The sequence below is a fragment of the Equus quagga genome, chromosome 12 (assembly GCF_021613505.1).
Source record: "Equus quagga isolate Etosha38 chromosome 12, UCLA_HA_Equagga_1.0, whole genome shotgun sequence".
NCBI lineage: Eukaryota > Metazoa > Chordata > Mammalia > Perissodactyla > Equidae > Equus > Equus quagga.
Genome location: NC_060278.1, coordinates 40,718,661 through 40,741,157, shown reverse-complemented (window position 1 = coordinate 40,741,157; position 22,497 = coordinate 40,718,661). Strand labels below are relative to the sequence as shown.

Sequence of the window (22,497 nt, the reverse complement as noted above, 5' to 3'; positions counted from 1 at the left end):
TTGAAACCTGACTGGGACAAGAATTATCTTTTTATATGACATTTGGCATCAGTAAGTCCACAGTCAAAATGATTCATTTTCTTTATTCATGTTAAAAAAATATGTTAAATTTTAGTCAGGTTAAAACTTGTAGATTTTTTTATTTTTAAATTTTATTTTTAATATAGTTTATGAAGTTTTTTAAATCACTACTATTATAACAAGTAACATTTCAAATAGGAAAATAAGATAAATATGAAGTTTTAGTGTCTTAAGCTGGCAATGCCACATATATAGTGCAGGGATGACTTGAGCATCATTATTAGCTTTTACCTCATGAGACTTTTTGGAGTATTAGTTTCTGTGGCCTGGTGCACTCATTACTCCATCACTGGGTTCCCCTGTGATTCATCTGGGTTTCTCGGGGTCTTATAGAGTCCTGAGGTACCATGACTCTATGGCTTTGGACTAAAATGAGATAGGCATTTATTTGGAATGCCCCTGTGGAACCTGATTTAGGATGAAGTTACTAGATTTGTCTGAGGCATTTCTGATTTCTAAGGCCGCAAGAATGCCTGTTTGAGTAACATCATGGGTTTCTGTTTGAACTGCTTGGATGGCTCCAGGCCTCCTTTGGTCTTCTTTGATTCAAAATCAGCCAGTGACATCACTAAGACTGACTGCTTGGTTGGTCTACTGGGCAGTCTTTTCCCCACCGTTTTCCCTTCCCAGCCAGCTCTTACCGGCTACATAAGGAATCTCACTTTGGCAAAGAAGTATCACATGTCAGTATTTATTTAAGAGTGATTGTTTTTGTCAAGATGGGAAAGACACTGAGGGAGAGATTATGATACAGCACTAGACTAGTCCCACAAGTGCGTAAACTAGGTGGCGATACTCACTTAGAGAAGTCGAGGGAGATTTGCAGAAACAAACTTCATGCGTGGAAGTTAAGGACGATGGGTAGTCACCAGGGAAGCTTTTCAATTTCTTCTCACATAGGTCCTTTGAGTTTTTAAAATTACAAATGCATCTTTTTAGAAAACATAGGTATTAAATAATATCAAAATGACATATGTTATCTTAATATTTTACTTACAACTATACAATGATTTCTTATTGACATATGTTTTCATTATCACTGAAAATTGAATCTTGACTCTTCTTAAAATATGAATTTCTTTTAAAAATAGTAAGCCAATAAATGTATAATGGAAAAGAATATATTTTTATAGTTTTAATCTTTATTGGTATGTTGCAACTAAATTATATCTCTGTGAGAATTGTAATGACTTTTATTTACATTTGCTTTTTGCTCTATATTCTGTTGATAGTTTGGGAGAAAAGTGATATGGTTTATTATTTACTTTAGGTAACTCAAGATGAATGAAACATATTCTAGAGAATTTTCTAGTATTACTAAGTGTTTACTAAATTTATTCCATGTAAATACATGTTTATGAATATAGAATGTAAGAACTGTTTTTCCTTTCAGAATTAATAAATCATTTGTTACTTGGAAATTGAATGTTAAAAGAATCAAGACAGAGAAGAGCAGGTAAGTCTTGATATGCAATATATTTATAAAAATTTCAAGAGGAAGCCCTATTTTATATATGTAATATGGAAGTAGGTATAAATTAGTTTTCACTCAGCAATTAGAAAGTCACATTTCATAGGCTTTATAATTAAATTTAACCCATCTTATTTTTTTAAAGATGATTAATATTATATGTGTTAAATATAATGTTATATATTATTATATATACAAATATAATAAATACATTATATTTCCCAGTGTACCATTCTGTGGTGTGAAGAAATCATAGTGCTATGAAGGACCAATGATAAGTTCCCTTGGTCACTTGATCTAACTTTTGGCTTCCAAAAAGAGCAGTGATTAAGTCATACAAGCTAGATGACAGTTAATTCTATTTTGTAGGATCTCCAGCAGTCAAGTTTTGTTGTTGTTAGTGAACTTTTTACTTTGAGATAATTGTGATTGAAATGCATTTGTAAGAAATGGTACAGAGAGATTCCATATACCCTTTACCCAGTTTCCCCCACTGGTAGCATCTTGCAAACCTATAGTACAATATGGTAACTGGGACAGTGACATTGCTGTAATCAACATACAGAACGTTTTTATCACCACAGGACCCCTCATGTTACCCTTTTGTATCCAGACTCACTTCCTTCCCACTCCCACTCTCTCCATAACTTGTGGCAAGCACTAATCTGTTGTCCATATCTATAATTTTGTCTTTTCAAGAATGTTATATAAATGGAATCATACAGTGTATATAACCTTTGGGATTGACTCTTTTTATTTAGCATTACTCTCTGGAGATTCCTCCAAGTTGTCACATATATCAGTAGTTCCATTTTTTTTGCTGAGTAGCAGTCCATGATATGAATGTCCTACAGTTTGTTTAACCATTTACCTGTTGAAGTACACCTGAGTGTTTTCTATTTTTGTTTATTACAGATAAAGCTGCTATAAACATTCACATAGAGGTTTTTGTGTGCACATAAGTTTTCATTTCTCTGGGATAAATGCCCAGGAGTGCAGTTGCTGGGTCATTATGATAATTGCTTGTTCAGTAATTTTTAAGAACCTACCAAAGTATTCCAGAATGATTGTGACATTTTTCATTCCCACCTGCAATGTATGAGTGATTCAGTTTCTCCACATACATGCCACCATTTGGAGTTGTCACGATGTTTGGTTTTAGACATTCTGGTAGGTGTGTAGTAATATCTCATTGTGGCTTTAATTTGCATTTCCCTTATGACTAATAACGTTGAATATCTTTTCATGTGCTTGTTTGCCATCTGTAAAAATTCTTTGCTGAAGTGTGTCTTCATGTCTCCTGTGCGTTACTTCTGAATTTTAGGAGTTCTTTTCATATTCTAGATGTGAGTCCTTTGTCAGCTACATGGTTTATAGATATTTTCTCCCAGTCTTTGGCTTTTCTCTTTTTAATTCAAGAATATCTGTTTAGCATCTACTACATGCTAGGCATTAGGCATTAGCATTAGTTAATTGCTCCTTGAAACTAAAAAGTAACTTTTGGGCTCACTGCTTTCCTGACCTGGGTAGGCTCTAATGTGGAGACCTGGGCTTTCACTCGACTCCCCCACTTATTAAAGTTATGCCCTTTGCTGCAAGGGAGGCTGGAGCAAGCGATGGGGACGAGGGGTTGGAAGAAAGGGGGACTACTGATGGCCATTAGTTTCTTGTAGACAGCATGTAGCTAGGTCATGTTTTAAAATCCACCTGCTGATCTCTGTCTTGTAATTGGTCTATTTATACCATTTACACCGGAGCTTAAGTTAGTCATTTTATTTTTTGGTTTCTGTTTGTTCTCTCTGCTTTTTGTCTTTCTTCTTCTTCCTGCCATCCTGTGGGTACTTAAACATTTTTTAGAATTCCATTTGGATTTATGTATAGTATTTTTGACTGTATCTCTTGTGTAGCTTTTTAGTGGTTGCTGTTGGTCTAACATAATATATACACAACTTATGCAGTCTATGGGTGTTGTCATTTTATCAGTTTGAGTGAATTGTAGAAACCTTGCCTTTATGTCCCTTTCCCCTTCTCCATTTATAGTACAATTACCTTAAATGTTTCCTCAACATACATTTGGCACTATATCAGACAGTGTTTTTCACTTCCATCATCAAACATAATTTATAAAACTCAAGCGAAGAATACATTTTTAAAAATGTATTCAATTTGGTTTATCATGTTCTTTCTTCCTTTTGATGTCCCAGGGTTCCTTCTTTTATTGTTTTGTTGTCTAATTTCTTTTAGAGAACTTCCTTTAGCCATTCTTTTAGGGTAAGTCTGCTGGCAACAAGTTCTATTTGGAAATGTCTTGATTTCCCCTTCATTGAAGTGTTTGAAAAATGTGCACCACTTTCTTCTGGCCTCCATGGTCATTCCAGTTGTTTTTCTCCTATAGATGTTTTTCTCTTGCAGCTTTCAAGAATTTTTCTTTAGTCTTTAGTGTTCAGAAGTTTGACTTTGATGTGTCCTGGTGTGAATTTCTTTGTCTTTTCTGTTTTAGGTTACCCTGGCTTCTTGAATCTCTCTGTTTGCGTATCTTCTGACAAATTTGGTAAATTTTCATCCATATTTATTTAAGTGTTTTTTCAGTCCTTCCCTCTTTCTCCTCTCCTTCTAGGACTGTAGACACAAATGCAAGACCTTTTTTAGATTCCCACTGGTCCCTGAGGTTCTGTTCATTTTTCTTAGTCTATTTTTTCTCTGTTGTTCAGATTGGACCATTTCTATTGTTCTGTCTTCCAGTTCACTGGTTTGTGTCTCTGTTTCTGCCATTCTGCTGTTGAGCCCATCCATTGAGTTTTTTATTTCAGTTATTATATTTTTCAGCTCTAAAATTTCCATTTAGTTCTTCTTTGTATCTTCTATTTCCTTGTTTTACTTTCTGTTTCTTTGCTTATTACCACCCAGTGAAGATGAAAGTCCCAGCTCCCTACGCAGCTTTCTCTGAAAACCCTCCAGGGGGCACTCGGTGTGCCTCGTTAGGTCTTGCCAAGGGTGGAACTCTAGGCTCTCCACATGGCCTTTTTTCCCCCTATGATATTTGGCTGGAGTAGAATGGTTATTATTTAAAAGTTTTTTGTCTCACTAGGTTGCCTCTTTCCTGGTCCTTTATCTAGACAGCAGGGTTTTTTGTCTGCACTTGTTGACATTTTCAGGTTGCTGGTTTCTTCAGCTCCAAGTCTGGGATATGTAAGGCAAAAGAAAACCTAGGGAACTTACCACCATGTCATTCCTAGCCAGTTCGACTTCTCTTCTCTACCTTTCAGTGTCCTCTTATGTTTGCTTTGTTTATATAATATCCAGAGTTTTTAGGTCTACTTAGTGGGAAGAATAGTGAAAAGTACGTTTACTCCATTTTCCTAGAAGGCAGGACCTGAGTTTTAATAGACATCTGTGATATGTTTTCTAATACCAACCAGTTCTATCTTCTGTGTGAGTAAATGTTTGGAGAATGTACTTAAAATTTCTCTATTAAGGATAGAATGGAAATTTGTTGGTGAGTTCCTCATAACACCTATACTCAGTCATCAACTGATGCATTATTTTTTTCTTGTCAGATCTCGCCATTACGGCTCCAAATTTCTTCATGCTTTCAAGCCTATAATTATTTTTATAATGCATTCTCCCTAGTTTCTTCATATCTGTGTTAAAATATGCAAAAAAATGGAATACATTTTTTTAAAAGGAAAAAAGAAAGCTTTAAGCAATGTTGAGTAATGTGCATTCATTACTACCTGAATTTGGTCATCATTCTCTTATTAGTAAATACAAAGATTGGGTTTGTTTTTGTGACGTTTTACTTTCTGAGATGTGCCACCTGTCTTTAGTATGATCTCACTTCCTCCCTGTGCTAGATACTTAGAGTAATGTCGATGAACAAATTCTCCCTCAGGAGTAGTTCCATGTTATGTGAAGCCTAGTAATTTGAAACCTTCTTTAAGATAAATAACACAAAGCTTTGAAAGAGGCAGTGAAAATAAAGGGCCAATGAAGCTTCACTAGCTTTGTAGTATAGAAAGCTTTCCACCTGTAAAATGGAAGACAGAAAAAGCTAATTTCTGATCATCATATTTTTTTGTATGTTGTGAGTTTGACAACCTGTAAAAATCAGCTGCTGCACCAGGGCTTAAGGAAGGGCGGAAGCCCCCTTTTCTCTTTGCACGCTGTTGCACAGGGAAGTTTGCTGTTTCTGATACAGTTTTCAAGGAGCCTTATCTCTTCCTCTTTTCTCCTCCAGTTCTGTCCTTCTGTTCTTTCCAGTGTGGTCAGCAGTGATTTGTCTCACCTTTGTGACCATGATCAGAGCAGCAGAAAGGGGAGAGAGAAGAAAAAGGCCCGTCTTCTCTATTTTAGGATATAGGTGATTGGAGAATTTAAAAAACATTTTCCAAATGGTTCCTAACCTAGTTAATGTTTTTTCCTGTAATTGGAGAAAAGTAAATTGAGAAAATTGATTTAAATTTAAGAAATAGGGGAAATATAATTCCTTTTGTATATCACTGCCTATTATTTCAAAATTATTAGAACTCAGTGGCATAACAGAATAACATCATCACTTCTTTTTCCCTCCTGTTTTGTCCTTACCCAACACACCCAGTACCAAAACCTTGCTTTCAACATAATCAGTCAAACAAATGCTTACTAATCTTTGTCGATGTCATTTAAAATGTGGTACGTATAATGCATATTAACTATAGGCATATGAAACAAATTATACTAGTTATCTCTAGATTTATTCATTTTGAATGAGAGGTAAGTTTGTGGAAATTTTTTAACTTTCAGGTCATTTTTGTACCGCCATCTTTTTTGGGCTGATGAATTATTTCAAGCCTGTTTGCTTTATATAAAGGGACTTTGTGAAGATGCAGTTAACCTCAAAAAAGGTGATGACCACGAAGATAATCCATCTGCCATATGCCTTGTAAAGGTAGGGAGACATTTACTACTATAAGCTGATATTGGTATATAGAAACTAGGAAGAACAAATGGAGTTTTGAATCAAAGGAATACAGATTTCCAGATCTATAAGTAAACCATCCCTATGGATGACTAATATTCTATAATACCTGCAAAGAACGTTATTCCCTTGGGTAGTCAATTTTAATAGTTAACAACATTCCTTATAAATAATTTCTTTCTTACACTTACCCTAAGTTAGGAGGCCGTTTCTTTATTTTCAAAACTCTAAATATGCAATATTATTTATAAATAATCAATTATTTCTAATACATGGTTGATAGTTACCAGCTATTCTTCCCTCAGTAGTGCATGTCAAGAAATTGTCATAAGTTGCAACTCAGAGGTTTTGGTTAAATTTATGAATTCTTCTGTTCCACAATTAAGAAACGATGACTTTCTTAATGAATAATTTAATTTATATAGAATAGTTCTTTTAAAGAAGCTAAGTATGTAGAACTATAAATTTTAAGTGTCTAATACACAACTGAACAGGATTCCAGCAGCTTTTACTTCACTTACCCACCGTGTGCTGGAGATACTGGAAAGTAAAGTTGATAGTCGTCTAGATTTAGAGAAGGAATAAAAGGGTTTGGACAAGTTACAAATTTGACAATCAGCTCAAAAATTAGTTGTTTTGACTGTACACATGTAATAAGATTAATACTTGTAAATCAACAGCTTATTTTTAGAATTATGTGTAGTGACTGATACATACTAGGTGCTCAATAAATAGTCTTTGATGGCGTGAATAAATAAAAGAACTAATAAGTGAAGAAAGATGAATTAACCTCTATAGATGAAATATATTTTGTATAGTTATACTGAGAATATTAATGATTCAAAAGGATTAAATTCAAGTTAAGTAGGAGAGTATTTTTGATATGGTTTTAATGTAGAAGGAAATCTATATTAGATTGTTTTATGGGTGGCTGAGTGACCGAATTTATCACTTAACTTAATGATGGGCCATAACGCAAAGGAGACTTTAGAATCTCTCTGAAGTCTATGCCTAAAATGCTAATGGATGGTATTGCTAAGAGTGGCAGAGAAGGGGTGTTAGGACTCTTTCCTGGAGACCTTAGGCCATATCAACTTTCCCCCAGAACAAACCTTTCCAGACAATATGTAAATATTTCTTAATTACCTGTTATATGCAAAGTGCTGTGCAAAGGAGATGGGTACAAAGTAAAAAATGAAGCATTGCTATTTTCAATCTACTTACAATTTATTGGAAGAGATTATTCTTTACATATAAAAATAATAACTAATTCTAGAGGTAGTCCCTCAGTTTTGCTAATCATTCTAGCTAACCAATTAGCAGAATATAAGGCAAGGGATGTTTACTGGCATATAATACTTGTAAAACAGCTGTGCCACAGAAATTCATAGGACACAGAGATGAGTCTTCTTTGGAGTTAAAATTCAGGCACGTTTGATGAAAGAAGGACATTATAAGCTAGGCCATGCTGGATTGGAGTAGCAGGGAGGAGGGGATAGGGCAGTTAAGTAAGGAACATGAATGTGAGTAAACATTCAGTATGTGTTTGATTTGAAAGTTAGCTTGGGTCTTGATGTTGGGCCGAGAATAACAGAATAAGGGAAAAGTGGGAGCTGAACCTGCCCTTAGGGCAGGGGCACTCCTAGTGGGGGTTGTTGTGAGGACAGTTTGCAGGAATAGGAGGTTCCAAGACTGTGGTGAAGCCAGGGTCAAATGGAGGGAGAAAAGAGATACGTAGCAAGGAGGACTGAGCCTGGGGTCAGAAATCAGAAGGTGGCCAACTGTGCATTAGGGCTGGGGGCCTATGCGTAGCTGGGGATGCAGACGCCAATGAGGATTGATGATGAGGAGATAAGGAGAATGGAGCAAGGTTATGAATGCATATGATGGGATTGTTCAGAAGTTAATGCCAGGAAGGGAGTTCATGAGTGTGCCATTGTACTCTGCTGGGATGAAAGCACACCTTCAAAGGGCTGGAATGTGTAGAACTAGAAGGGAAAGAACATATGTGGATCATTTTATCCAAACCTTCACTTTCAAATGACAAACTAAGTCCTCGAGAGATTGTAACTTATGCAAAGCCACAGAATAAGCTCAAAAGTTTGGATTTTTGATTATGTTTCCCATTCGAGAATGGCTGTGTTTTTGAGGGCAGTATTTTGAGTGCTTAATAAAAACATAAATTTTTGTGTTTCATCCCTTTTCGGGAAGGGGGCATTGAGTGGTGCTAGTAATCTACAGTTTTAACAAGTCCCTCAGGTGATTCTTATGCAGAGTAAACTTTGAGAACTATTCTTAAAGAACAACTACTGAAAGTTTCTGAACATATCTTAGGAAAATTAATGTGTTGTTGGTTGTGGGAAAAATTGAAAGTGAGGAGACGCATACTTAGTATAGTACTGGAGTAATAAGGCAGTGAGATCAGAAAGGGAGGGAGATTTTGAGACATAATTTTATTGTAAAAATCAGGACCTAGTAAACAGATATGGGACCAGGAAAGGGAGAACACAAAGAATTAATCCAAAATTTTAAGGCTAAAGCAGAACTTTTCAATCTTTTTTTTAAATTTTTGGAAGCGTACATTTGTAAAGTATTATAGTATAACTAGGGATATAGATGTCTGCATGTTTATTGATAAAAATATATTTTGGCAAGAGAATTAACATCATGTAGGAAAAATAAGAAAATACTGAAAGGAGGAAGAATGACGGGATATACATGAATGGATGAAACATTTTGTTTCTGTATTACCAGATGGAAGTTCAATAGCATAGATGATGGAAGTTTCTCCATGCTGGATTCCAAATAAATTCAGAATAAAATTTGCTTTATTTTGGTTATTTAATTTTAGCCTCTTCATCCTGCCTTTAGTGTTCATGTTTTTAAGTTTTACAAACAATTGAGACTTCAAAGGCAAAAGCAATTCCTGGAATTGGTGGTTCCCCTGGGTTCATAGATATTCAAAAATACATCAACTCTTGAATTTTTCTGCTTTGGCTTAATCTTTGTTATAATTAAAATAATAATTATTTTTCTGTCTTTTATCAAGATTTGGTTGATTTAATATGGGTGTTTGAATTTGAAGAACGTGTGTGGCATATAACATATAAAGCATAATGTATACCAAAGGAAGTATAAAGTATGACCCTCTTTATGACATGAAAAGATGATGAAAATATTTTATATCTTTTATTTTGTAAATGAACTTTGACTTTCCAACACTCAACATTTACTGTCATTTAATTAGCTGGATAGGTCTCGAACATATTCTCTAGATGAATTTTGTGAAGAACAGTTACAGCAAGCTACGCAGGCCTTGAAACAACTTGAGAATATCAGGGATAAAGCTATTTCAGAAGTGCAAAGTACAATTTTAAAGGTAATTCTTTAATTATATCTTCTCTATTAGTTTTTATGTACTAACTCGAGCAATTTCTCCAAATTGCATCCCTGGAAAAAGTGTTGGAAATGGGCAGGTAGAGGGACAAATGTAATTTATTAGCCAACCAACTAGTGCTATGCATTTACTAGGTACAAGAGTTTTTCCAGGTGCTGTGTAGAATGCAAATATATATGTTCAGATCTTCCTCAACTTACGATGGGGTTAAGTCCTAGTAAACCCATCAAGTTGAAAACATTGTTAAGTCAAAAATGCTTTTAATGCACCTCATGTACCAAACATCCTAGCTTAGCGTAGTATACCTTAAAGGGCTCAGAACACTTACATTAGCCTACAGTTGGGCAAAATCATCTAACACAAAGCCTATTTTAGAATAAGGTGTTGAAAATCTCATGTAATTTATTGAATACTGTACTGAAAGTGAAAAACAGAATGATTGTCTGGGTACAGAATGGTCGTAAGCGTATGGGTTGTTCACTCTCGCGATCACGTGGCTGACCAGGCGCTGTGGCTGCCCAGCATCACAAGAAACTATTGTACCGCATATCGCTAGCCTGGGAAAAGATTCAAAATGCGAAGTATGGTTTCTACTGAGTGCATATTGCTTTCGAACCATCATAAAGTTGAAAAATTGTGAGTCAAACCATCATAAGTCGGGGACCATCTGTATATGAGTATATGTGTGTGTGTGTATATATATATAAATGCATATGTATATATATTTACATATATACCTTCAAGATGCTTAAAATCAAACTTGAGCTGACATATAAAGGGAAACATGATTTGTTACAAAGTTCAGTGAGTCCTTTTTTAAAAATAATGCAATGAACAGTTTCCTCAAAACATTTTCACGCGATGTGCTATGACTCACTTCACAGAACTCTTTCCCGTAGCTTCCCTGTATGGGGAATGACAGTGCGTGAAAGCATAACTCACACATGCAGTTTGATAAGGGGCTGATGCAGTATCACCTAGTGATGGACTTGCTGCCTCCCTCTGCTGGTTTGGCTGGATCCAGGTGGCTACTGGCGGCTCTCTGGAGGAATAGATGGACTGGGTATTCCTCAAACCATTTTCAAGTATTGTTTCTCTAAATTGAACTTTTGATAAAATACCGGGTAGCAATGACCTCAACGCTTTATTTCTTGACAAGAAGATGAAGTGCAGCTATTTTTATGTTAACAAAATAAAGCTTCTCATTCCCTTATCTTATTCCTCATCGCCTTAACCTCCCTAAGCCCAATCATATGTAGACAGACTCTGGGATAGTTTGCCCAAGGATAGTATAAATCAACAAGGGATTAACAAAATGTAACTTAGGCCACTGAGATAGTAGTAAAATGTTGTTCATAGTCATTCCACTTTATCCCATTCTACATCACTAGGATATGGTCATAAATATTTAAGAGATTTCCATTTAAATCACTTTCAGATAAGAACCTATTAGACCCACTGCCAATCCTGTTGTTGAAATGCACCAAAATTATTCACTCCATGAAAGTATGTAGATTTAATAAAGATGACAAGATCATAAAATTGAGAATGTGTCCAGACAAAAATGATGTAACTTAACATTGGGAATGGAAGTACCAATAAAGCATTGTGTTCTTTTTTTTTTTTCTTTAAATGTTATCTCTCAAATAGAGGCTCATGCCCTATTTTGACATGGCTCTTTAGCCTACAGACCACTGAGTTGCTGGGTCCCATGCAGCTACATCACTCAGGGAATGTTCCCCCTTTCCCTGTTTCCAGAGTGAGTGTCATTACAAAGCACTGATGTTACCTCTACTATTTTGTTATGACATTTGGTATTTATATACTAAGGACAGTGGTTCTCAAGCTTTAGTGGGCAAAAGAATCACCTAGAAGTCTTGGTAAAACAAGAGATTTCTGTTTTAGTAGGCATGACCTAGGAATTTACATTTCTAACAAGTTCCCGGGTGAAGCTTGATGCTGCCGGTCCTGGAACCACAACTCCAGAATTCCACAGGAGAGTATCGGCAGTTTAAGTGTCCAGGCTCAAACTTGATATGTGACTTTAACGTAGTATATAAGACTATATTTATTTCTCACTGCGAATTTCCCTGAGCTCAGTGGAGTCATAGATTTCAGAGAACTTTAGATCTACTTGTTGGAAGTAGACTCACAATTTCAGAAGAGATATGCCGGTTTTAATAAATATGAATCATATTTCAAGTTTAATGGCTATATCCTTTAGGAAGAATTTGAATTTTTAATCATCTGTTCTATCAATTTGACTTGCCAGGAAGACTCAGCATTCATAGAATTTTGGAAATGAATACATGAATTTTTTCCCAGCCTTATTGAGATAAAATTGACATATATCATTGTGTCAGTTTAAGGTGTACAATGTGTTGATTTGATACACTTAGATATTACAAAATGATTACCACCATAGTGTAGCTAATACCTCTATCACATCACATAATTACCATTTCTTTTTTGTGATGAGAACATGTAAAATCTCTCTTGGAAACTTTCAAATATATAATACAGTATTATTAACTATAATCAACAGCCTGTATGTTAGATCCCCAAACTTATTCACTTATAACTGGAAGTTTGTACCCTTACCAACTTCTCCCCGTTTCCTTCAGCCCCCAGCCCCTGGTAACCACCCTTCTACTCTGTTTCTAGAGTTTGGCTTTTTTAGATTCCACATATAAGTGATATTATATTTGTCTTTCTCTGTCTGACTTATTTCACTTAGCAGAATACTTTCAAGGTCCAATCATGTTGTTGCAAATATAAGAATTTCCTTCTTTCTTAAGGCTGAATAATATTCCATTGTGTATATATATATATATATATATATATATATATATATATATATGTATGTATATACGCCACATCTTCTTTATTCATTTATCCATTGACACATGGGTTGTTTCCATACTTTGGCCATTGTGAATAATGCTGCATGAACACTGGGGTGCAGATATCTCTTTGAGAGCCTGTTTTCATTTCCTTTGTATTTATACCCAGAAGTGGAATTGCTGGATCATATGGTAGTCCTATTTTTAATTTTTTGAGGAATCTCCATACTTTTTTTAATAGTGGCTGCACCAATTTACATTCCCACCAACAGTGCATAAGTGTTCCCTTTGCTCCACATCCTCGCCAACACTTCTCTCTTCTTGTTTTGATGATAACCATTCTAACAGGTGTGAGGTGATACTCATTTTTGTTTTCATTTCCCTGTTGATTAGTGATGTTGAGCACCTTTTCATATATCTGTTGGCCATTTGTTTGTCTTCTTTAGAAAAATGTCTATTCAGTTCCTCTGTCATTTTTTAATTGGATTGTTTAGTTTTTTGCTAGAGTTGTATGAATTCTTCATATGTTTTGGATATTAACCCTTTATCAGATAAATGATTTACAAATTTTTTTCCCATTCAGTAGGTTTCCTTTTCATTTTGTTGGTGGTTTACTTAGCTGTGTAGAAGCTTTTTAGTTTGATGTAGTCCCAATTATTAATTTTTGATTTTGTTGCTTGCGCTTTTGATGTCATCCAAAAAATCACTGCCAAGACCAATGTAAAGGAACTTTTCCCCTAACTTTCTTCTAGAAGTTTTATAATTTCGTGTCTTACATTCAAATCTTTAATCCAATATGAGTTAATTTTTATAAGTGGTGTAAGATAGAGGTCTAATTTCCTTCTGCATATGGTTATCCAGTTTTCCCAACACCATTTATTGAAGAAACCATCCTTTGGCCATTGAGTATTCTTTGCTGTCTTGTCAAATATTAGTCGATGAGTATATACAAGGGTTTATTTTGAGGCTTTCCATTCTGCTCCGCTGGTATATGCATCTATTTTTATACCAGTACCATACTGTTTTGATTAATATAGCTTTGTAGTATAGTTTGAAATCAGAAAGTATGATGCTTCCTGCTTTATTCTTCTTTCTTAGGATTGCTTTGGCCGTTCAGGATCTTTTGTGATTCCATACAAATTTTAGTATTGTTTTTTCTCTTCTGTAAAAAATGCCGTTGGAACTTTGATAGGGATTGTGTTGACTCTATAGATGGCTTTGGGTAGTATGGACATTTTAACAATATTAGTTCTTCTTATTCGTGAACATGGGATAGCTTTCCTCTTTTCTGTGTCTTCTTCAATTTCTTTCATCAAAGTTGCAATGTTTAGTTTATAGATCTTTCACCTCCTTGGTTAGATATATTCCTAAGTATTTTATTGTTTTTGATGCTATTGTGAATGGGATTGTTTTCTTTATTTCTTTTTCAGATATTTCATTATTAGTGTATAGAAACACAACTGATTTCTGTGTGTTGATTTTGAATCTGCAACTTTACCAAATTTGTTTATTAGTTCTAACATATTTGATGGAGTATTTAGGATTTTCTCTATATAAGATCATATCATCTGCAAACTGAGACAATTTTACTTCTTCTCATCTGATTTGGATGCCTTTTATTTGCTTTTCTTGCCTAATTGCTTTGGCTGGGCTCCCAGTACTATGTTGAATAGGAGTGATGATGAGAGTAGGCACCCTTGTCTTGTTCTCCATCTTCGAGGAAAAGCTTTCAACCTTTCACCATTGAGTATAATGTTAGCTGTGGGCTTGTTACATATGGCCTTTTATTATGTTGAGGTGTGTTCCGTCTCTACCCAATTTGTTGAGCATTTTTATCTTCAAAGGATGTTGTATTTTATCATATGGTTTTTTTTGCATCTACTGAGATGATTGTATGATTTTTATCTTTCATTCATTTAATGGGGTGTATAACATTTATTGATTTATGTATCTTGAACCACCCTTGCATCCCAGGGATATATCCCACTTGATCATGGTGTATGATCTTTTTAACGTGCTATTGAATTTGGCTTGTTACTATTTTTTTGAGAATTTTTGCATCTATATTCATCAGTGATACTGGTCTGTAGTTTTCTTTCCTTGTAATGTCCTTATCTAGCTTTGGTATCAAAGTAAGGCTGACCTTGTAAAATGAGTTTAGGATGTGCCTGCCTCTTCAAGTCTTTGGAAGAGTTTGAGAAGGATTGGTCTTAATTCTTTAAATCTTTGGTGGAATTCACCAGGGAAACCATCTGGTCCTGGGATTTTCTTTGTTGGGAGGGTTTTGATTGAATCTTATTACTTGGTTTTGGTTCTTCCTGATTCAGATTTGGTAGGTGGTATGTTTCTAGTAATTTATCTGTTTATTTCAAGGTTATTTGTTGGTGTATAATTGTTCATAGGAGTCTCTTTTGATTGGAGAATTCAGTCCATTTACATTTAAAGTAATTATTGATAGGTAAGGACTTACTAATACCCTCTTATTGTTTTCTGGCTGTTTTGTAGTTCCCTGTCCCTTTCTTTCTGCCTTCTTTGTGAACTGATGATTTTCCCTAGTGGTATGCTTTGATTCCCTTCTCTTTGTATTTTGTGAAATCTAGCTTTTTGCTTTGTGGTTACAATGAAGCTTACATAAAACATCTTCTAGATATCACAGTCTGTTTTACACTGATAACTTTGATCACATGCAAAAAAACTCTACCATTTTACTCTCTCTCCCCTTTTATGTTTTTAATGTCATAATTTACTTCTCTATGTATTGTATGTCCATTAACAAATTATTGTAGCTATAGTTCTTTTTAATACTCTTGTCCTTTAACCTTTATGCTAGAGTTATGTGATTAACACCCCACCATATTACATTTTTAGAGTATTCTGAATCTGACTATATGCTTACCTTTATCAGTAATGTATATTTTCATATGTTTTTATTTTACTAACTAGTATGTTTCTGTTTCAGCCTGAAGAACACCTTTCAGCATTTATGTAAGGCAGGCCTAGTGGTGATGAATTCCCTCAGCTTTTGTTTGTCTGGGAAAGTTTTCATCACTCTTTCATTTCTGAAAGACAGCTTTGCCATGTAAAGTATTTTTGGTTGGGAATGTTTTTTCAGCTCTTTGAATATATCATCTCACTTTCTCCTGGCCTGTAAAGTTTCTGCTTAGAAATCCACTGATAGACTTATGGGAGTTCCCTTGTAAGTTACAAGCTTTTTTTCTCTTGCTGCCAAGATTTTCTCCTTGTCTTGTTTTGAGTTTTGAGTTTTATTATGTGTCTTGGAGAGGATCTCTGTAAGTTGATTTTGTTTAGTGATCTATGAGCTTCATGAACGTGAATATGCAAATCTCTCCCGAGATTTGGGAAGTTCTCTGCCATTTTCTTTTTTTTTTCTTTTTAAAGATTTTTATTATTTCCTTTTTCTCCCCAAAGCCCCCCGGTACATAGTTGTATATTCTTCGTTGTGGGTTCTTCTAGTTGTGGCATGTGGGACGCTGCCTCAGCGTGGTCTGATGAGCAGTGCCATGTCCGCACCCAGGATTCGAACCAACGAAACACTGGGCCGCCTGCAGCGGAGCACACGAACTTAACCACTCGGCCACGGGGCCAGCCCCTCTCTGCCATTTTCTTTAAATAAGCTTTCTGTCCCTTTCTCTCTCTTTTTTCCCTTTGGAACTCCAATAATTTGCAAATTGATTCTTTTGATGGTATCCCATAGATTACGTAGGTTTTCTTCCCTCTTTTCTATTCCTTTTCTTATTTCTCTTCTGATTGGATAATTACAATTGATCTGTCTTGTAGCTCACTTATTCTTTCTTCTGCTTGGTGGAGTCTGTTGGTGAAGCTCAAGCTCTCTATTGATTCTTTTTTCAGTCATTGTATTCTTTAGCTCCAAAATTTCTGTTTGGTTCTTTTTTATGTTTTCTGTCTCTTTGTTGAGCATCTCATTTTGTTTGAATAGTTTTCTTGATATTCTTAAGTTGTTTGTGTTCTCTTGTAGCTCTCTGAGCATCTTTAGAATAATTATTTTGAATCCTTTGTTGGATAATACCTGGATATCTATTTCTTTGGGGCCAGTGACTGGAGGTTTACTATATTTCTTTGGTGGAGTCATGTTTCCCTGATTTTCATGATACCTGTAGCCTTACACAGGTGTCTGTGCATTTGAAGAAGCAGTCTCCTCTTCTAGACTTCATGGACTGACTATGGTAAGGGAATGCTTACATCTGTGGTTGGGGCATGCTGTGACCCTAGGTCTAGTGGTGCAGGGTGCCAAATGCAAGAGCTGTTTGGGGTCCTTAGTGGTGGCTCCAGATCCAGTGGCTAGGGACCAAGGATGGGCAGTGGTGGTGGCCAGAACTGGTGGTGTGCACATACTTGTCCGTTGGGGCTATCTGCAGGTGCCTATGTACTGGCAGGGGCCAGCTGGAGATACACACATAGTGGTGAGGACCAGGGCAGGCAGCAAAGACCAGGATGACTGAGGGTGCACTGGAATCTGCTGGAACATGCCTGTCAGCATGTACTACTGGCTGCTGGGTCTCAACACAGGTGCATGGTGGTGGAGGCCCATGATGGGGGTCAGGCTGGGGGCATAAAGGTGTTCAACTGGTGGGGCTAGCTACAGGTGAGCACAGTGGTGCAGGCCAGTGACCAAAGACAGGATCTGATCCAGGCCGGCAAGCATCTGTGGGGGCCCTGGCTGTCATGTGTGCTCTCCCATGACTGCAGAGTCTCCCCCTGAGCATGCACACGCAGTGGAGCTTGGTGATAGGTGTCAGGCCAGTGGCATGCAAGTGCACAGCTGAAGGGGCTAGCCCTGGGCACATACATGATGGTGGGGGTCAACCAGGGAGGTCTAGGCTGGTGTCTTGCATTCATACAGCCACAGAGGCCTGAGCTGGCTACCAAAGTGGTTCCCAGGCTCTGGCAGGGGCAGTGGATTGGGGAGAGGGAGCAGGGAGGGACTTGGGCAGCTGGCATCAGTGAATATGAATACCTGTGAGGCAAATGCTGGTGAAATCTGCTGGTGATCTGCAGCAGCTGTGCTGGCCATTGGTCCCTTCTTCACTGGCTAAAGCTGCTGTGTTTGTCTGTTGAGCAGGACACTGTGAACCATGATCATTCCCGCTGTGTGGCTTCTATTACAGTCCCTGTTTCTTTTTCTTGTTCTAGCCATCTCTGTACATCTCTGCTTTGCTAGTCTGAGGGGTGGGTTGAAATCAAAGTGGGACCTTTGTGCAGTGCCCCAAAGTCTAGGGAAGCTGTTTGCTTCCTCCACTCTTTCTTTCCTGGCAAGGGGAGCTCTTTTTAGTTGGGGACTTCCCTCTTGGTGCTGAGCAGTGCCAGCTGGGGATGGAATGATGCAGACAAATTGAAACTGTCTTCCTTCTCTTTTTGTGTGGCTCTTCTCAGGTTTTTTGTTCCACTGTGTCGCTGAAGTTTCTTAAGTGGACTCTCAAGCTCTCTTAGAGCTGCTTTTGTTCATGGATAGCTATTTAATTGTTGGTCTTTGTCAGGGGACAGAGGCTGGGGTCTCCTGCTCTACCACCTTGGATGAATTTTTTAAACTGTCCTGAAATGTCTGACTACTCTGGCTAAAGTCTAAGCTAGTGGTTCTCAAACAGGCTGCACACTGGAGAGCTTTTCATAAATATTGATATCTGGGACTACCCTAGACCAATTTAATCAGAATTTCTGATGATTGAGTCCAGGCAGCACTATAAAAGCTCCTCAGCTGAATCTAGAGAACAGCTAGGTTGAAAACCATTCTGGGCAATATTACTGCCTTGCTCTGGAAAAATATAGCACAGGTATAGAACTGATGGAATGGAAACCAAGAGCCACCATCAGTGATGTAAACCTAGAGTCAGAATTGAGATGGGCCTCACCCGTAATGTACCCTGTGATGACAGGGAATAGTTAGCCTATCAAAAGCCAGCATCTCCCTCAGCCTCAGCAATGTTCAATAAAAAGACCAGCATTACCAGGCCTATCACTATATACTTTTGTACTGATACAGTTCTTAAGCTATATAAAATGGTTTTGGTACCAGTGCTAAAAATTTTTATTTTGAATGGATAATAGGCTCTACTTTACAATTTTACCAATTAAAAATCCATGGGTTGGGGCCAGCCCAGTGGCGCAGTGGTTAAGTTCGCACATTCTGCTTTGGGGGCCCAGGGTTCACCGGTTCAGATCCTGGCACATGTTCAGAACATGGCACTGCTTGGCAAGCCATGCTGTGGCAGGCGTCCCACATATAAAGTGGAGGAAGATGGGCACGGATGTTAGCTCAGGGCCATTCTTCCTCAGCAAAAAGAAGAGGATTGGCAGCAGATGTTAGCTCAGGGCTAATCTTCCTCAAAAAAAAAAAACCAGTTACAAATTATGTAATAAAAATTATTTTTAAAAAATCCATGGGTTATGCACATAACATTTTCAAATCATGTGGCCACTCCTAGGAAAACATAACCTTTCAAAAAAAACACAACCTCTTAATAAAGTTAGTATTCCATTTGTCAGGCCCAGTGTGGTTGTACCCACTCCCACAAAAAGGTAGAAATTACCCTTTTTTAGCCCAGTTTCTTTAAGCAACTGTTGTATCAGTCAGGAACTACATCACGTTGATAAACCATTCCTCCAGAGGGTCAGCCAGTATTGGAAAAAAACTTGTCAAACTGGTAAACAGCTGACCTAATTAATTTTAAGAAAAGAAAATACAAATGAATAAAATAAAACATAAAGAGAGGTAACATAAAAAACTAATGCAATTATGTTTTTAAAAATTAGAATACAAGTTGAAAAGGATGACTACCTACCAAGTATTTAAGTATCAGTAGGGCAAAAAATAAAAAGCATGAACAACCAATAAAAGAACAAAAATTGGAAATGTTTTTAGAATTTTAAAGGTCCATCAGTAATAAAAAAATGTTTATGTGTCTAGAAGGAACCATTTTGAGTAATTTCAGGATTATTTTTAGGAACACAATTTAGAAGTGTTTGGTGGTACTAGTAGTACTGATGCCATCCTCTTTTGATCAAAATATGCCATTCTTCAGTAACCTACTAAGTCAGTTATCTTGAGAGATATTATTTAAAAAATAAAACTCTAACATCAGATTTAATGAACTTAAATTTTTTCTTAATTCTGTATTATGTAGCATATATGTGTTAAAAAATAAGTCTAATTGCTATCCTTGGCATAAGGGAGACAGTGCTGGACTGGGTTTTAGGAAACCTTATATTTAGACTTGACTCTCCCCCATTGGTAACTCTCCATGTATCTGAGGAGGGTCCCTCTATGTAGGAACACATAGCTATCCATTAGGTGTACTTCCTGTTTGAGTTCCATAAACTTACCTGCTTATAAATGTTTGAGTACCATAAACTTACCTGCTTATAAGTGAGACACCAAACTTCACAAGCTTCAGAACATGAGTTGTTTTCTTTTTGTCTGATGTTTAAATACAGTGTAAGCATGAAGTAAAGTTTTAATGAAAATTGTTGATAATATTTAGTTCCAATATGTTATTCAGACTAATAAAAATACTGTAAATTAGAAATGCTGTATTAACATAGGAAATCATCACTTATCTCTTAATTGTTTATTGAATTGTAGGTGGCAGAAAAGAAAGACGTTAAAGAATATTTTGAGTCAAACCTCTCTGAAGATGACACACTACATTTCAAGCTGCCTATATATCGATGTTTACTAGAAACAATTTTGAGATTTCTGATGCTGGTTGACTACATATTTCAGGAACTCATCCGTCAACTAATGAACACTGCAGTCACACTACTTCTGGAATTATTTAATAGTTCTGCTAGAATGCCGTTTTCAGTGGAAAAAAAGAATGAAAACCTCATCAAGTAAATCACACTTTTTTGACTTACAAAAGGAATTTGTAATCATAATGTAATATATTGCCACTCACAGAAGAAATATCCAATAATTTAAGCTAGAATTTGAAAATTCTCCTTGTAGCAAGTTATATGTACTCAATTTTTGCAATTATCTGAACTTATTATCTGGTAATACTTTACTTAATACTGTCCATAACATTTAGGAAAATTTCTCATTTTTTTTCCAAAATTCTGCATAGGTCAGGTTGGCCTATAAAATACAGGAAGACCAGTCAAATTTGAAATTCAGATATTCAACAAATAACTTTTTAATATAAGTATGTCTCAAATATTACCTATACTAAAAATTATTATTAATCTGAAATTCAAATTTAACTGGGTGTTCTGTATTTTTATTTGCTAAGTCTGGCAGTTCTATGCGTAGGTATTCATGTGCTTATTGGCTATTTATATGTCCTCTCTGGGAAAATGTCTATTGAAATCTTTTGTCTATTTTTAAATTGTTGTCTCTTTATTGGTGAATTTTAAGAGTTTTAAAAAAAATATTTTGGATACTAGACCTAACTATTGCCAAATAATAGATTATTTGCAAAAGTTTTCTCCCATTGTGTTGGTCATCTTTTCACTTTCTTGATAATATCCTTTGGAGCACAGAAGTTTTTAATTTTGAAGAAGGCCAGTTTATTTTTCTTCTTTCATTGTGCTTTAGGTGTCATATCTAAGAAATCATTGTCTAATCCAAGATCATAAAGATTTATACCTATGTTTTCTTCTAAGATTTTACGATTTTAGCTTTTGCATGTAGGTCTTTGATGCATTTTGTGTTAATTTTTGTATGTAGTGTGAGATAGGGGTCCAAATTCATTCTTTTGCATATGGTATAGAAATAGATAGATATGATATAGATATGGTATAGAAATAGATTAGCTAGCTAGATAGGTAGGTAGTTAGGTAGACACATACATCCATACCTACATCCATCCATACATACATGTAGAATACAGATATCCAGTTATCCTAGCAGTCTTTGTTGAAAAGACTATTCTTTCTCCATTGAATTTCCTTGGCACCCTAGTTGACAATCAGTTAACCATAGATGTATGAGTTTATTTCTAGAATCTCACTTTCATTCCATTTATCTATATGTCTGTCCTTATGCCAGTACCACACTGTTTTGATTATTGTAGGTTTGTAGTAAGTTTTGAAATTGGAAAATGTGAATCTTCTAATGTTCTTTTTCAACATTGTTTTGGATATTCTGGGTCCCTTATATTTCTATACGATTGTAGAATAAGCTTGCCAATTTCTGCAAAAAAAAAAAAAAAAGCAGCTGGAATTAAGATAGTGATTGCATTGAATCTGAAGATAAATATGGGGAGTATTTTCATCTTAACAGTGTAAAGTTTTCCAATCCATGAACATGGAGTATCTTTCCATTTAAATAGGTCGTCTTTAATTTCTTTCAACAGCGTTTTGTAGTTTTCAGTGTATATGTCTTACACTTCTTTTGTTAAATTTATTCTTAAGTATTTTATTCTTTTTGGTGATAAGTATAATTATTTTTTAAATTTAATTTTTGGATTGTTTGTTGCTAGTGCATTAAAATACAACTGACTTTTGTATATTGATCTTATATCCTGCAACCTTGCTGAACTTGTTTATTAGCTCTAATAGTTTTTTTAAAATTTCTTGGGATTTTCTACATACAAGATCATGTCATCTGCAAATAGAGTTTTACATCTTCCTTTTCAATGTAATGTGTTTTATTCCTTTTTGTTCCTTAATTGCCCTGGCTGCAGTCTTCAGTACACTGTTATTAGAAGCAGCAAGAGTGAACATCCCTATTTTATTCCTGATTTCAGGGGGAAAACTTTCAGTCTTTCAT

At 35.9% G+C, this 22,497-nt stretch overlaps 1 protein-coding gene and 1 long non-coding RNA gene across 3 annotated transcripts in view; one reads left to right on the top strand and one right to left on the bottom strand.

Annotated features, from left to right (window-relative positions):
- The window catches only part of DNAH14 (dynein axonemal heavy chain 14), a 390,346-nt gene that overhangs the window by 39,530 nt on the left and 328,319 nt on the right, over positions 1-22,497 (top strand). Inside the window, exons 7-10 of the mRNA XM_046678097.1 lie at positions 1,475-1,537; positions 6,335-6,479; positions 9,757-9,888; positions 20,368-20,618. Coding sequence (XP_046534053.1) covers positions 1,475-1,537; positions 6,335-6,479; positions 9,757-9,888; positions 20,368-20,618 — 591 coding nt within the window. The remainder of the gene's footprint in view (positions 1-1,474; positions 1,538-6,334; positions 6,480-9,756; positions 9,889-20,367; positions 20,619-22,497) is intronic.
- Positions 19,333-22,497, bottom strand: part of LOC124248243 (uncharacterized) — a 120,705-nt gene continuing 117,540 nt past the window's right edge. For both annotated transcript variants that reach the window (XR_006890956.1, XR_006890955.1), the window contains one exon: positions 19,333-19,442. This is a non-coding gene — a long non-coding RNA (uncharacterized LOC124248243). The remainder of the gene's footprint in view (positions 19,443-22,497) is intronic.